The 15,748-nt window shown below is 42.9% G+C and overlaps 1 protein-coding gene across 2 annotated transcripts in view; it reads left to right on the forward strand.

The window, feature by feature from the left end:
- Window positions 1-2,052: 2,052 nt before the first annotated feature.
- SEC24D (SEC24 homolog D, COPII coat complex component) overlaps window positions 2,053-15,748 on the forward strand; it is a 56,050-nt gene continuing 42,354 nt past the window's right edge. The window contains exons 1-6 of one of the 2 annotated variants that reach the window (XM_083571118.1): window positions 2,053-2,240; window positions 8,301-8,478; window positions 9,150-9,276; window positions 11,437-11,566; window positions 12,821-13,067; window positions 14,928-15,049. In XM_083571118.1, the coding sequence (XP_083427244.1) occupies window positions 8,331-8,478; window positions 9,150-9,276; window positions 11,437-11,566; window positions 12,821-13,067; window positions 14,928-15,049 (774 nt within the window). In that variant the 5' untranslated portion in view covers window positions 2,053-2,240; window positions 8,301-8,330. Of the gene's footprint in view, window positions 2,241-8,300; window positions 8,479-9,149; window positions 9,277-11,436; window positions 11,567-12,806; window positions 13,068-14,927; window positions 15,050-15,748 lie in introns of both variants that reach the window. The other variant, XM_083571117.1, reaches the window with a different exon arrangement.

A 15,748-nucleotide genomic window follows, 5' to 3' on the forward strand; every position in this document is an offset into this window, starting at 1 on the left:
ACATCAAGGACAAAATCTTTAAACTCAATTGTTTTGCTACTGCCTGGAGGCGTAATGTTGCTATATTTATAGTACTGAAAAGTTGTGGGGTGGGGATTGTTCGCTGTTACATTTGTTATATACTGTATTGCTGTTGTTATGAAATTACTCCTGTAATTGTTGATTTTGTGTGTTCTAATTGTTTGCTGCTTTGACGATACGTTGTCTGTGGACAAGCAGCGTGCAAATAATGGGGTGGTGAGGATGGTGATAATATATACTGCTACGATTAGAGAGAGAAATCCAAACATGATATCAGACAGAATGAAGGGGATATAGGCAGATCTCCACCTGAGCTGAAGTTCCCCATTCTGGCTCAGCCAGAGAGACATCAGTGTAAATCCTCCATCTCAAAAATGGCTCAACTAAGGCTGAGGTAAGTCCGGACAAAGTGTTTGCTTTTTTAAAAACAGTTTATAGGTTCTATTTACAATCAAGTAGTATGCAAAGTTTGTTAAGTAAAATAACTATGGATTGTCTACTTTCCCTTTAGCTCTCTTTCTCGCCTATCAAAGAACCTGTATGTTTTACTTCAGGATGCAGACACACCTGGTTAACAGTATTTCCAGAGATGAGGAATCAGCAACTGCATATTTATTTATTTAGCCAGTGCAGGAAAGGGGGGGATGCATGACAAGATAGCCCAGCCTTCAGGTGCCTGCTGCCCTCCAGATGTTTTGAACTACAACTCCCATCAGCCCCATGATGGGAGGCTAACAAGCAGGATTTGAGGGGAAAGTACTCTCCCTCCTGTGGTTCCCAGCAACTGGTATTCAGTAGCATTGCTTCCTCCAACTATGGCTGGCAGAGCCAGTGGCGTAGCGTGGGGGGTGCAGGGGGGGCCCGGCCGCACCGGGCGCAACATCTGGGGGTTAGGGTTAGGGTGTGCAAATCCACGGGTTAAGGGGTGCAAATCCACGGGTTAAGGGGTGCAAATTACTTGCCTTGCCCCGGGTGCTGACAACCCACGCTACGCCACTGGGCAGAGCATAGCCATCATGGCAAGCAGCCATCCATAGCTCTCTCCTCCATGAATTTGTCCAACCCTCTTTTGAAGCCATCCACTTGGTGGACATCACTGCCTCCTGTGGGAACAAGTTCCATAGTTCAAGCTATGTAAAAAAATTACTTCCTCTTTCTGTGTTCTGAATCCTCCGAGAATTCACCTTCATTGGATGCCCACAAGTACTAGCATTAGAGAGTGATCCCTATCCACTTTCTCCATGCATAATTTTATAAACTTCTGTCATGCCACCTCTTCTCTGAACTAAAATGTCCTGAACGCCGCAAACTTTCTCTATAGGTGGAGTGACAAATGCATGCAAAACAAGCACTGTTAAAAGTCACAACAGCAGACATTGGTGGCAACAGTAATCTTTGAGAAGCCATGAGCTTCTCTTATTTTTGCCTGGGGCAACCCAGCCACATGGGTGGGGAATAATAATAATAATAGTTGCATGTGGGTAGCCGTGTTGGTCTGCCGTAGTTGAAACAAAATAAAAAAAATTCCTTCCAGTAGCACCTTAGAGACCAACTAAGTTTGTAATTGGTATGAGCTTTCGTGTGCATGCATGGTATCTGAAGAAGTGTGCATGCACATGAAAGCTCATACCAAGAACTAACTTAGTTGGTCTTTAAGGTGCTACTGGAAGGAAAAAAAATTTTTTGTCTGTACTGTTATGTTATGGATGTTTGTATGTGATGCCAATAAAAGGTTTGATGATGATGAATGAAGCTTATGCGATTCTTCCATTCCGTCCCCGCTTCCTTAAGAACCCCGATCCTCCCCTTCAGCAGTTCTGCCTTCCCCCCGTTCATCAATTCTTCCTTCCTCTTTGGGAGCAACGACTGGAAGAGCGCGCCAGGGCAAAAGGCTTCGCCAGAGGCACCGCGCATGCTCGACTCTTCTCCCACTTTCGCCAATGATGCGCTGCTTCTCTGACGCTTGTCGGCGGCGGCGCGCGCTCTCCTCCGGGCCAGCTGGGGCCTCGCCGCGCGCTCCCGCGAGCACTGTTAGACGTGGCAGTTCACTGAGCGCTCCCGGGCGGGGAGAGCGAGCGAGCGGGAGAGGCGGGAGCCTGGAGCCGGCTGCCACGCTCTCCCTCCTCTGACAAGCGCCTGCTGGACCCGCTTGGAACGGCGCGACCCGCGGAGCCTCCGCGCGGCGAGAAGGGCGGACGGGAGCGCGGGAGACTGGCCAGGTGAGGGGGCCACCTGTGCCCAGGTGGGGGGGGGAGAGGCGAGCGTCATGCAATGGGGGGGGGTCGCATCCTGGATGTTTTGCTCAGTGAGTGGAGCTCCTGTCCTCCAGGGAGCAGGAGGGAGGGGAGCATCCCAAAAGAAGGAGCAGCACAACGGCTGGAAGGATCCCAGGATGAGCCACGAATTTTGTAGATTTGGCATAGGGGGAGTTCTATGGGGAGGAGGAGAGGGGTGTCCCAGCACGAGAGGGGACTGGGAAGAGTTTATCCGTCTCCCACAGCAAGTTGAGTGCAGTTGCGGGGGGTGGTCGCCAGACGCAGGATCTGAGCAGCACCAAGGAGGCACCTCCAGTCTTCTAGGGACTGGCATAAGTCGATGTAAATTGCAGGAGTGTTCAGCTCTTCTTTGAGATTCGGGAAGGTTTTGGTTTAGGGATTTGCTGTATCGTTACGGACAGTTTTAAATGTGTTTAACTTTTTTTTTTTTTTAGAAAGTTGCCTCCATTAGAACAATGCTAAGGTGCTTTAAAAATACACACACCATCACCTGTCTAACTAGCATCTAATATTGCAAGGCTTCTGTGGTTTTTCTAGAGTTGATTGTATAGGCATTGAATTTTGACAGAATGCATCTGGGCTGTTTAGGTGGGCACAGGATTTTCTGTGTGTGATGAGTCAAAAGTGTGATGTTGGCACCTTGGCATATTGGGATACTGTTCTTGCCATGCACATCAGGGTTGGGCAAATCAGCCTAATCACCATAAAAGTTGCATGCTTCTTCCCTTCCTTTTTAAAATCTTGGGTTGACCACTGACACTCTTTATGATGGCTTGTATAGTCTTTTGGTAAGCATCTTAAATACTGGGGGCGCTGGAAAGAGATTGCACAACTGCTTCACCTTCACCATGCGCCAATCATTGTAGAATACAACACAACCACAAAACATCTCACTTGTTGATCATGGGAAACTAATGTTAATTTCAGAAACTGCCACTGTCCCCAACAATCTCCTTCTGATTTACTTCTAGTATAGCCTTTGAATTAATTCTTCTGGCATAAGAAGAGGAGGAGAATCATAGAGTTGGAAGGGACCACAAGGGTCATCTAGTCCAACGCCAGGCAATGCAAGAATCTTTTGCTCAACATGAGACTTGAACCCACAACCATGAGATAAATAGTCTCATGCTCTACCTACGGAGCTATCCCAAACAGTTGTAGCATTTATTATTATTCCTTATTACGTTTATTTGCCACATTAAGTTTTCAAGGATCTCAGGGTGGTGCACGTGGTTCGCCTCCTTTCCATTTCATCCTCACAACAACCCTGTGAGGTAGGCTAGACTAAGAGATGGTGACTGGCCCAAGGTCACCCAGTGAGCTTCATGGCCAAGTGGTTTGTTGATTTAACCTGATTTAATCATTTTTGTTGATTTTTAGATCTTCCTTCCTTCTTGCTCACCATTCCAGCCTATACAACATGTGTGATATGCTTATGAGTGAAGGCTCTTCCTAGTGTTTTTGTGGAAAATCATGACATGGGTCAAACGCCACTGCTAAACCAAAGATCTGTCACCTGGGCCATGCCTTGGACTCACAAAGCCCCACTCTATCCTTTACTTCCTGGTTGGCAGTACTTATAGTTTGCTATGATGTCCAAATCAGCCAAAGTAGTTACTGCAAGCTATAGTTTACCACAATACCAGAACTGCCACAAAACCATGGCTTGAACTGGGTTTCTAAAACAGTTTTGTGGTCATCTGTTTTCGGCAGTAACCATATTTTGCTTGATTTGGATGTAGAAGAAAATGAGTAGGTGAGGGAACTGGGGTGCACAAGGAGAGGAAGATGGAAGTATCCAAGCTCTAGGTATGGGCCAGATCAAAGGTGATTTAGCTGTGATATCTAAACCTGGCCTAAGCGTGACTAGTTCTTTCTATGGTTTGCAGTCAATCACCTCTTTCAGCATGACTTTGGGAAGTCTACCTGAGTCCAATCATTCGACCGCACTGTGGTAGGACTAGAATCCCTAATAACTTTAGACACATCCTGGAGGGAGATGAAATGGCAAAGAGTACTTCCGGTTGGCCCAACAAATTATATAGGTGTAGAAAGAGTTTGTGACACATGTTTTTGGACACCTTGGAATAGGGAACTTCTGTCTCTTTGGGGAAGGGCAGTAACTCGATGGTGGAGCATTTTCTTTGCATGCAGAAGGTCCCAAGTTCAATCACTGCTACCTCCAGTTAGGGTAGGGAATGTCCCCCGTCTGAAACCCTTGCAGAGCCACTGCCAGTCAGTGTAGACATTACTAAGCCAATGGCCCACTCCACATAAGGCAGCTTCCTATCTCAAGTGGCCAAAACCAAATACATGGTTTTAGTACTGTTTTGTGTGCCCTTTGTGATTATGAGGAATGGGTTAATTATACTGAAATCTGATGTACTTTGCAAAATAGGGTTTTACTTGTACTTTGTATTGTATTTGTTTTGGGGAAAAGGGTGTGGTTTATTAAACCACCTATGTTATCTGTAATGTGTTTGGAAGTGGATATAGGCCACTAAGTCAGCAGTACTATGTTTGTATTTCTAAGAGTTTAGAGTCTGTTTAGTTGTGCATAGGAAGTCTGACGTGGCACACTGTCTTTCCCTCCTGCTGAACTGTGCAGGAAGTTGTTTCCTTTAGATACTATCAAAGCTAAGAGCATTACCTAGTCCTACAACAATTGCCCTGAACTTCATTCTTTATACTGACAATGAAAATGTAGTGTAGGTGCTTTCATGCTGGCTGCTAACTAAACTTGCTGAAGTGACCGGGGTTTAGACTGCCACGTTTCAGTCTAACCAGAAGGAGGGAAAACACCTTGGCACTGGGAGAAACCTGATGTGCCTATGTGCTTTCTTTCCTATTTTGTTTTCTAAATCTTGTAGATTAAAAAGATTCCAAGAAAGGATTTGCAATTTTATATATGCATGAAACTTGAGAGGCTTGGGAATTTTTTAAACTGGAATTCGTTCAGTTAATAGAAACATTCAGTATAGATAAAACAAAACAAATATTTCAACGGGGGGGGGGGGGGAGTAGTGTACATTGCAGACCAGACCTCTACATTAGCATCCATAATCCAGAATGATAACACTGATAAATTAACACTCTCGCCGTGCGTCCTATATTAATATTCAGTGAGATATCTCCATTGAATTTGGTAAAGATTTTTTGATACCTTTCCTTATGCACACCTGAAAGTTAGCAGCATAAGCATATATACACACACTATCCACAGAAGAGTTAGTTTTTTAAAAAGCAGAGCAGATATAAAGCATTTTTAAATGCGTTTTCACCCTAACACTTTTTACTAGTGGTGTTTCTGCATATATATAATATAGGTAATATTTCTTCCAAAAAAGTTGATATACTCTTTCAGCACATTGAATTATTACAAGCCGTGTGCACCCGGAATACACCCATGTTGATTTCACACACAGAGAGAAACTCAATCCCGCCAAATGGCAATTGAATATGGTAGCTAGGCCTGCATGATCTTTGCTACCTTAATTTTTATCTTGGGTAAGTTGGAAGTAGATAATGGCTGTAGTTATAGGGACTGAAAGTGATAATTGCACCCTGGTACAGTTTTTTTCTAATGCCACGTCATCATACCTACTTTTTTATTTGGAATTTCCCCTCTGTACTTCTAGTTTTGCTCTGAAGAGCTAAAATGTAAGTAGGAGATGTTATTGGGCAGGTGATTTCTTTGGCTGCAGTTCTTCTGTACATGCTTTTTTGGGAGTTAGCCTCATTGAAATCTGTGGGACTTGCTTCTGAGTAAACTTGCATAGACTTGAACCATTAGGTCACATTTGTCATCTTTACTGCCTTCCGTCACTGTAACCACCATTGTAATGTACTCTGTCATGTTTACTGAGTCACACAGCATGACCCCATCTGCATTTACTCAATATGCTGTATACACACTATACCTTTAAAGCACCTTCTTTCCCTCAAATAATTGTTTGTTAGCATTGTTTGTTAAGGGTTGCCAGGAACTGTAGCTCTGTGAGGGATGAACTTCAGTGTCCAGAATCTTTTGAAGGAACGAATGTGCTTCGAATGTGCTTTAAAGGCATCGTGTACGCGGTCAAAAGTAAGCCTTGTCATGCTCAGTGGGGCTTAACTGAGAGCCAGTGTGAGTAGTGGTTAGAGTGCTGGACTAGGACTTGGGAGACCAGGGTTCAAATCCTCACTCAGACATGAAACCCACTTGGTGAATTTGGGCCAGTCACACACACACACTCAGCCTAGCCTACCTCATAGGGTTGTTGAGAAGATAAAATGGAGATGGGAAGTGTGCCTTGGGCTTGTGGGAGAAAAGGTGGGGGGGAGGGAAATGCAATAAATAAAGTAAAGGGGCAAACCATTGCAGCACTCAAGAAGAAGAGTTTGGATTTGATATCCCGCTTTATCACTACCCGAAGGAGTCTCAAAGCGGCTAACATTCTCCTTTCCCTTCCTCCCCCACAACAAACACTCTGTGAGGTGAGTGGGGCTGAGAGAGTTCAAAGAAGTGTGACTAACCCAAGGTCACCCAGCAGCTGCATGTGGAGGAGCGGAGACACAAATCCGGTTCCCCAGATTACGAGTCTACCTCTCTTAACCACTACACCACACTGGCCTGAGTTACACAACTGGAAAAACATGTCTGGATTACACTTGCAGGACTATATAACTCCTGATATGGTTGAGTTTTTTGTGTTTTGACTGGAAGTTGGAGACTAGATTGTGGTATACTCAGTATACATAATAAGTATTGGCTGCCACAGTGCCCAGTTATGGGCCAGATCTCATGACTGTTGGTGTGTGGCTCTTGAACTCTGTCTCTCTGTGTGTGTTGGTTACCTACCGATGACCACTTAGTTGTGTGAAGCAACTGCCATGGAATGGATCGTGCCTTTTGCATCTTGTGGTGGCAACTGTTTGAAAAGACAGCTTTCGCAGCAGTGTGCAAATGAAGGTTCCATAGGCAGGAAAAATGACCTGAGTGAGGAATATCAGGGGCTACTGTGTGCTCAGTGACTATGGAAACTGGCCTCATTTTAGAGCAAATACTTAGAAAAATCAGTGAGCACTGCAGTGTGTGCCCATGCACATGTGTTGCAAATTCCAACAAAATGTAAGCAGGGCTGGACCCACTTTATAAAGTGCTCCTGGCAAGGTCAATCACTAGATTTTGAATTCTGTCATTCCCTGGTATAATACAGGTGACAAGGATAGCTTTTGGTTCAGAATGTGCAATGGAAAGACCCAAAAGTGCAAAATAGGGGGAGCTTGGTGTTCCTACTGCGAGTAGAGGGTGGCCCATTAGTGTGGATGGGGCAATGCCCCACCAACCTGTCTTCTTACATGCAACCAGTCATGGGGAGTCTCCATCTGTCATTGGTTTTGGCTCCACCATCTCTTAGGCTCTCTTGTCTTTTGCCCTTTCAGCCCCAATGGGCATCTTCCACCACTGCTTACTGGCATCTGCTTTCCTGTTTGCATTTTCCATGGAGCTGGAAAGGCAATGGCCCTTTCTACCCAATGGTTGGCTCTGCCTGGAAAGTCATCTGTATAATATTTTCAGGTGCTAAAGATAATATTATCGTTTCAAATCCACATGGGTTGTCAAAAGATGTTTGGAATCATCCGTAGTCATACCTATTTTTTCCTACAAATCAGGAAATTGGGCCGTCCTACCAGACGACCACTGGGGGCAAAACCTGTTTGTTTTTGCAACAAGTAACAGTGGTTCAGTCTGTGATTAATGTTATCCACCTATTCTAGCTGATTTTTTTAAAAAAGTGTTTGTATCAGTGCCTTTGCTACAACAGAACGTCTGTGCGTTTTGTCCAGATCAAATAAATAATCTGGTAGCCATTATGCAAGAGAACTAATAAGTAGGATGCTATCCTCTTGCCTCATAACATTGCTTTTGGGTCATAAAGCTCATTTTGTGCTTTACCTGCACTATGTATCAGTGAAGTATTGCTGATTTTATTACTTGACTTATTCTAATTTCTACGACAGGTTTTCCATCAGAAATAAATCACTACTAAAATGAATCAGCAAGGATATGTTGCAACACCTCCATATTCTCAGCCCCAGCCAGGAATGGGGGGATTCTCTGCTGGTTTGGGGCAACCTGCTTCTTCACATATGTACGGACACTATGGTGATGTAAACTCATCTTCTGCATCTCAATCAGGTAAAGTAACATCAAGGCATTGGCCATATAGAGGTTGATGTCTCCACTAGACTAGTGCATGTTATGTCATTATCCATATTATTACATTACTGTTCAGTGGTACCTTGGTTGTCTAACTTAATCCATTCCAGGAGTCCGTTCGATTCCTGGAACCATTCGAAAACCAAGGCACAGCTTCTGATTGGCTGCAGGAGCTTCCTGCACTCAATCAGAAGCTGCGGAAGCCGTGTCAGACGTTCAGCTTCTGAAAAACGTTCACAAACTGGAACGCTCACTTTCAGGTTTGCAACGTTTGGGAGCTGATTTGTTTGGGAGCCAAGCCATTCAACAACCAAGGTACCACTGTACTTGTTTATATTTATTTTGCACTATTAGTGAAAAGAAAAGCTCCTGGTTTAATCAGGTATTACAATGAGAAGACCATGAGCAATGAAAGATGCTTGGTCTTGGTATTATGTAGACTGTGCATATTCTGTGAGTGATCTGCTATCTAGAATTTACAGTAAATACTAGAGCATAATATAACTTCCTGAGCAGTTTAGACTTCCTTTTTTTGAGGTCCATAAATGAATTCCATACTTATTTTGCTTTAGCTGTTGGTAATGTGTACCTCATTTATGCAGTGATTTTCTATTGTTATCCACTATGTTCATGCCTGTGTTTTACTTTAGCTATGTTGAAACCTAATGTGCCTTTCGGGTCTGCTGCTCCCATTGGTTCACCATCTCCTAGTGCTCACCAGTTTAACCAAACCAATATCCAGAATGGGCCCAGCGCTACAGCACAACAATCACAGAGGTGATTTTTTTTAAAACTAAACAATAAATGTGTTTATGCTTAGAATTTCTGTTTATCTGCTCAAATATCTACTACACATACCATTGAAAGCAGTTTTAAACTTGTCCACAGCTTTTTTGTCATAGCACTAATCCATACCAAAAATGAGTAAAATAATATTCTGGCTCCATTAGCAGAACTCAGGTAGTGGCTAGCACTTATCTCAATTATTTCTTCCCATCAAATACAGTATATGGTGTACAGAATAGTCTCTGTCTCTATTTGGGCATCTTACGCCTGTAAGATGTGTGGAGAGAGCAATTAGACAGCTCTAGCTCCAGCTTTCATCTTCATTCTGATTGCTTTCCATGAGTTGGAGGGATAACTTCTGCATTGGGGAGTATTTCCTATTCACATAGGTTCCCTGTAACATGTAGGTTTTGCCATTGCATGTGGAATGTACATGAGTAGAAAAGGCTCCCATTGCAGAAGCTGTTCCTCCAACAGATGGATGATAATGGTTATCGGTGATGTGGCAGTGGAGCTATCATGTGCATCATTGCTCTCCCTCTTCACATGAAACACAGAAGTAGGATGCCTGCACAGGGCTAGACTATAACCATATCCTACATTCCCAGATATATGCTGAAGGGGCACATGGCAAGCCAAAGCCAGTTTGGTGCAGTGGTTAGTGTCAGACTAGGATTAGGATCTGGGGTACCAGGATTCAAATCCGCACTCAGCCATGAAGCTCACTGGGTGACCCTGGGCCAGTCACTGCCTTTCAGCCTAACCTACCTCACAGGTTCTAGTTACAGGTAGGTAGCCGTGTTGGTCTGCCATAGTCGAAACAAAATAAAAAAATTCCTTCCAGTAGCACCTTAGAGACCAACTAAGTTTGTTATTGGTATGAGCTTTCGTGTGCATGCATGGTATCTGAAGAAGTGTGCATGCACATGAAAGCTCATACCAATAACAAACTTAGTTGGTCTCTAAGGTGCTACTGGAAGGAATTTTTTTATTTTGTTTCGATTGCCTCACAGGGTTGTTGTGGGGATTAAATGTGATGGGGGGCGGGAAAGAACTATGTATGTCTCCTTGAGCTCCTTGGAGAAAATAAATTATAAATAATAACTATTGTACATTTCTACTCAGAAGTGCCACTGAGTTCCATTAGATTTACTCCCAGATATGTGTGTGTGTAGCAAAAGCATCCCATTCCTGGAGCACTAAGGTCTATTGCCAGTTTGGTTTGTGCTGTTGATGAGGCCACAGCCCTTTGCACTCAAATACTAACTTCATTACTGCGCATCCTGTAGAGTCCTCTCATTCCTTAAACATTTGTGTAGGTGACATACTCTATGGATAGAACTTAGTGCTTCCTTTCAAACAAATAAAGCACTACTTTTAAGTGCTGTTCACTGGAATGCTTATTAAGAAACGTCTGTATAAATCAGATTAATCAAGGGGAAAAGCCCGACTCTTTCTTCCTGGATCAAGCAGTTATTTAGATTACAGTCCAGAGCCTAATTTGATCCATATGTTTAGTGCAGTTACAATATGGAGTGTATTCTATGGGCAGAGAATAGCCTTTGACCTCCATGCCTGATTTTAAAAGATCAAAGCAGAAGGTCCATGAGCCATAAGATGAGGTTTAGTCCTATTTCAGTTCTCTTTGTTTCTTCTACCCTACCATCTGAATGTGCCGGGCAAGAATTAGTAATGCTACATTTTATCAAAATCACAGGTTATTAATGCAAGCCCTAGTGCTTAGGTTTGCCTGCATGTTAATCATTTTTGAGTTGGTGTTGTTTTCTATCTCTGAACAAATTCAAGTGTGTGTGTGTGTGTGTGTGTGTGTGTGTAAGGTGATTTAATAATAATAATAATTACAAATGAAAATATACCATAATTAATTATGCATTTTGTCTGGTCTGGAAAACACAAAACTGGATAGTGAAGGAGTGAAGTAAACATTTCTGAACTCCTTGTGGCTGCTCTGGAGAAGTACAGTAGAGGGAAAGGAGGAGTATCCTGTGATCCTGAGGCTTGCCTGGGTTTTCTTCCATAGGTTTACAAACCATGTTGTTTAGACTTTGAATTCTAGGAGTTGTTTGTGGAGTGGATATTACATTGTCAGCTGTTTGGTGTATTTTTGGTAACACTTCTTTTTGTCTTCAGGTTTCCACCTTCTGCACCTTCCTTCCCCCCGTACAGCCATCCATCCCCGTCCTCCTATCCAAACAGTCCACCCCCTTCTTCTGCACAGCTGGCCAATCAACTTGGCAACATGCAAATAAATAATTATGGTAAGGACTACATAGTCTTCCATAAAAGCTTCTGAGAGATCACATGCATTTTTATTTTAGTTTGGGTTGGTTCCAGAGAAAACAAATGCTCACAAGTTCAAGAGGTCTAAATCTACTGGAAGATTTTGATAAGAAAGATTGAATTCTAATGGGACTGTTCTAAATCTTGTTGGAGTTCTCCAGGTTTTAGCATGTTAACCATAGTACTGGGATATAAAAGGATCATGACTTTGAACATCATGTTTATGCTTTTAAACTGGCAGCTCTTTAAAAAATGTATTTTTTTTTAAAAAAAAAACTTTGTAGATTGGCTGTTTTACTAAAATAATAATAACTGGAGAGTTCAGCATTTGTAAACTTTCTGTATGTTTCAGCCGGAAAAGATGTTTTCTTTTGCAAGTATATTTTCCAACATAGTCTCTTGGAAGAGGGGTAGGGAACTTTTCCTGGCTAGTGGCCAGATCCTTATTTTCCCTGTCACCTGTCAGTCATTTGATGTCAGGTGATGCTGTACTTTGAAACCCTGACTGTTGGGTCTTCAAAATGCAGCACAAAGCAATAGGGACTTTCAAACAACCCTGAACTGCCCTTTGTCCCCAGCAATGGAACATGTGTGCATGGCCAAATTGAGCAGGAAGTGAACTGCCACACACAGGAAAACTTAGCAGGATATCAGCTGCTGAGTGGCGGTTAAATCCTGCATGGACTAGTTCCCAGCAGGGGAGCTGCCATACTCATATCCCGCCCCACCGATCAGCTGACATCGCCCCACATAGAAATGATGTGAGTTGATTTGCAGGTGAATGTGGTTTTAAAATAATGACCTCATGGGCCAAATTTGATGCCTTGCCAGGGCCAGTTTACAATATACTTTGTACTGGCAGTAAAATAGATGCTTGATACGTTTGCAGCCTTCACAATCCATTGTTCTCGTAAGATTTAAGCACCCAAATGAAGACTTGTTTTTAGTATAGAACAGATTCAGTTGTGAAAGTATTACAGTGAATATTTAAAGTTAATATTTCTAATATTCAAAGTTATTTCTATAATTATGTTTCAATTTTAAGATTTTAGAGAAGAGCAATTGGTTTGATATGAATATCATTTATATTATTTAATTCCTTTTAAAATGAATGTAAAGATCTACAACAGCAGGTGTCTTAAGACATACCTGCATTCCACTGTGATTATTATTCTAAAAGGTTTTTCAAATGAATTCATAATGGTGATACTCTTGTTCAGGTCCTGGTAACGCCCCAAACACACCTCCTTGCATGCCTTCTGGCCTCCCACCACCTTTGCAAGCTCCACCACCTCGACCACATCAAATGGCCTTGTCGTCTGGTCCTCAGATTTCTTCACCAGCAAATAATTTGACCAGTCACTGTGCTCCACCTTCAATGGCCAGACAGGAGGGGATCCCTGGCTCAAACCCACCGAACACCAATTTGCCACCACAGCTCACAGGCCAACCCACAGGCCCTGGGTTTCCTCCCCAGTATGGTAAGTGCAGCTACCTAGTTTACATAAGACTGCCAGGTTGCAACATCTGCTTTGAATCCAGAGGGATGGGAGTGGAGAGAGAAGGAACTAGAAGCATGATTTGCCACTATTTTCAGGTGGGATTCAATTGCATACTGGCAAATTCAGGTTGCACGGTTGGAGTTCTTGTGCAAAAAACCCAATTCCTCAGAAGATCAGACTTTTGCAAGAAAGAATGGGGGCAAAACAGTGGAAAGTGTGAGACTGTGCTTGCTTTGATGTAGTGTCGTCTAACCTCCCTGCAAGCAAATCAGAATGAATGCTCAGCAATCAGGGTATCTGGAAGTGCCCAAAGTGTTGCTTCAGTTGGATTAGGAACTGAAGAAAGGATGAACGGTGAGCACCCTGGAAGTGCCCTAAATACAGTTTTCCTGCACTTCAACATTAAGTTCCAAACTTCACCTTCCGACGGCAGCTCTTTTGACCACACATGTCTGTGGAGCAAATTGGAGAGGAACATTTTTGAGAGGAAAATTGCAAGCAGGAATGCACTTAAGTAGTCCCCCACCCCCCCACCCCGTTCTTTCTCCACTCCTAATTCTATTCTCCAGTGATGGCTTTTTTCTTTCCTTTTAAGATAGAAAGGTTAGGGTCAAATTACATTGAACTGTGTGTAACATGTAGGTTGCCCCTGTGGCTTGCGGGGTTACTATGGCAGTGTTATACCTTGAACCACTTTGGAACATTGCAGGAATCCTAGACCAAAATCGCTTGCCAAGTTTTCAAAGCTCTCTGTGTATTGCTAGTTCTATTTCTTGATCATTGTGAAAGAACGAGGCATCGCTGTATAGGGAGATTTTTCTCTGCCACGTAAATGTGTCCTTGATTAATAACAAACACCTGTTTGTTCTTTTGTGTCTTGCGGCTTATTCCAATAGTTAACCAGGGCAGGTTTGAAGAAGAAGCTAAAAGCTGATAGCACACAACTGCTTGGGCAGAAATAGCAAATGAATCCAATACGAACATATGAACCTTTTTCTTTCTTCCTTTAGAACATAATGCCTAGAAAGAAACAGGAAGAAGTGTGAAGAGAATGCTAGGCTCTGGCCAGCCGAAATGCTCCTGCTTGGGGCATAATATTGCCCAAGGCTGATAGGCTGCATATGTTATACTAAATAGTACACACGAAGAATCCAGCATCCACAATATCAAAATAGCAATGAGAGCTAATGTAGTGGCTGAGTGTCAGACTGAGACCAAGGTGACCTCAGGTTCAAATCCCTGCTCAGCTATAATTTTGCAGCCAAACCCTACCTCAGAGGGTTATTGTGAAGATGTCTTGGGCGGTGGTGAACCATGTGGGCCACCGTGAGTTCCTTGGAGGAAAGATAATATGAAAATGTAATACAGCACAATAGGGTTGTGTATTTATAGGTTGGAATTAAGTTTGTCCTTAAAAAAAATCCAGAGCAGCGTGTCCAGTTTGACATCCAACTCTAATCTCACTGCTGCATCACAATTGCCTGTGAGCTTCAACAAGGTCAGTTAACAAGTATTCTCAACACAGTAATGGCGGAAAGTGTTAGGTGTGAAAGCAGCGTCCCCTCTCTCTTTTACATCTGGCCCCCTGAAACTCTCCTGCTGGGCCCGTGTTCATATGTGTACTCCATTTATATAAAGAAGACAATGCACAGGCCTTGGTTGGAGTAGAAATTTCAAACTGGCAGTGTTGAACTAGCCAGCAAAAGACTCCTTCAATAAATAGAACTTGGACAAGTATCACTTAGGAAGTAAGGCTTCTGGCAGGATATATTAAACAACACCCTCCCCCCAAAACTTTAATTTGGCTGATTGTTTTATTTTATTTTATTTCTTTTCCAGGAAATTTTGGTCCTCCAATGGCAGGTGCACAGTTGTCTTATCCAGGGGGGCTCCAATCAGGTCCAGCACAATTGGCTGGACCACAGCAGAAGAAACTAGATCCTGATTCCATTCCAAGCCCGGTGAGTAAGAGCTTCTTGTAGGAAATGTGGCTAAAACAACAGCATGAGAGGGGAAATGGGGAATTTTCAAGCAATTCCACATTATAGAAAGACATAACAGAATATTGGGTGGTATCCAATGAAGTGCTTCTGCTAGCTCTAGGACTTTGGGCTGTGAAATGAAGTTCCCCTCCCTCTCCTCTGCCCATGTGCCCTTGAAATTGGTTCTGGGATTCCTACAACCTTCTGGAATTTGAGGGGAGTGGGAGTGGGCAGAGGGAGAGGAGAGGGAAGGGAAGTTCCATTGCACAAGCATCCTTCCAACAAAATGGAAGCATTTTTTGGATACTTTCCACTGTGGTTAATCTAGCGCTTAAAGATGTAGCTTTGAAATGTGAAACTTTTCGTGGATAAGCCAGTTCCTCAGGCTAAGGTTCAAGTTCAAGTTGTATGTTTTCTCAATGGATTTTAGCAGTATAAAGCAACCAAATGTCTATAAATAATTTATATTTTACCTCTGTAAATGAAAAGGGCTCAGTAAAAACCCAGAAATGTAGGTTCTTCCAAAGAACAATGAAGTCTTTAGACACTTTAACAAATAACAAAATTGTTGCAGATCAAAGTCTGTTTCAGAAAGGATCCACATGATCATTTCTAATTGAGACAGTTTATAATCTACAATCTTATGCATATCCCCCACCCCATTTTTTAATATGCAAA

The sequence above is a fragment of the Podarcis filfolensis genome (assembly GCF_964270895.1).
Source record: "Podarcis filfolensis genome assembly, chromosome: 9".
In the NCBI taxonomy this organism is placed as follows: Eukaryota; Metazoa; Chordata; class Lepidosauria; order Squamata; family Lacertidae; genus Podarcis; species Podarcis filfolensis.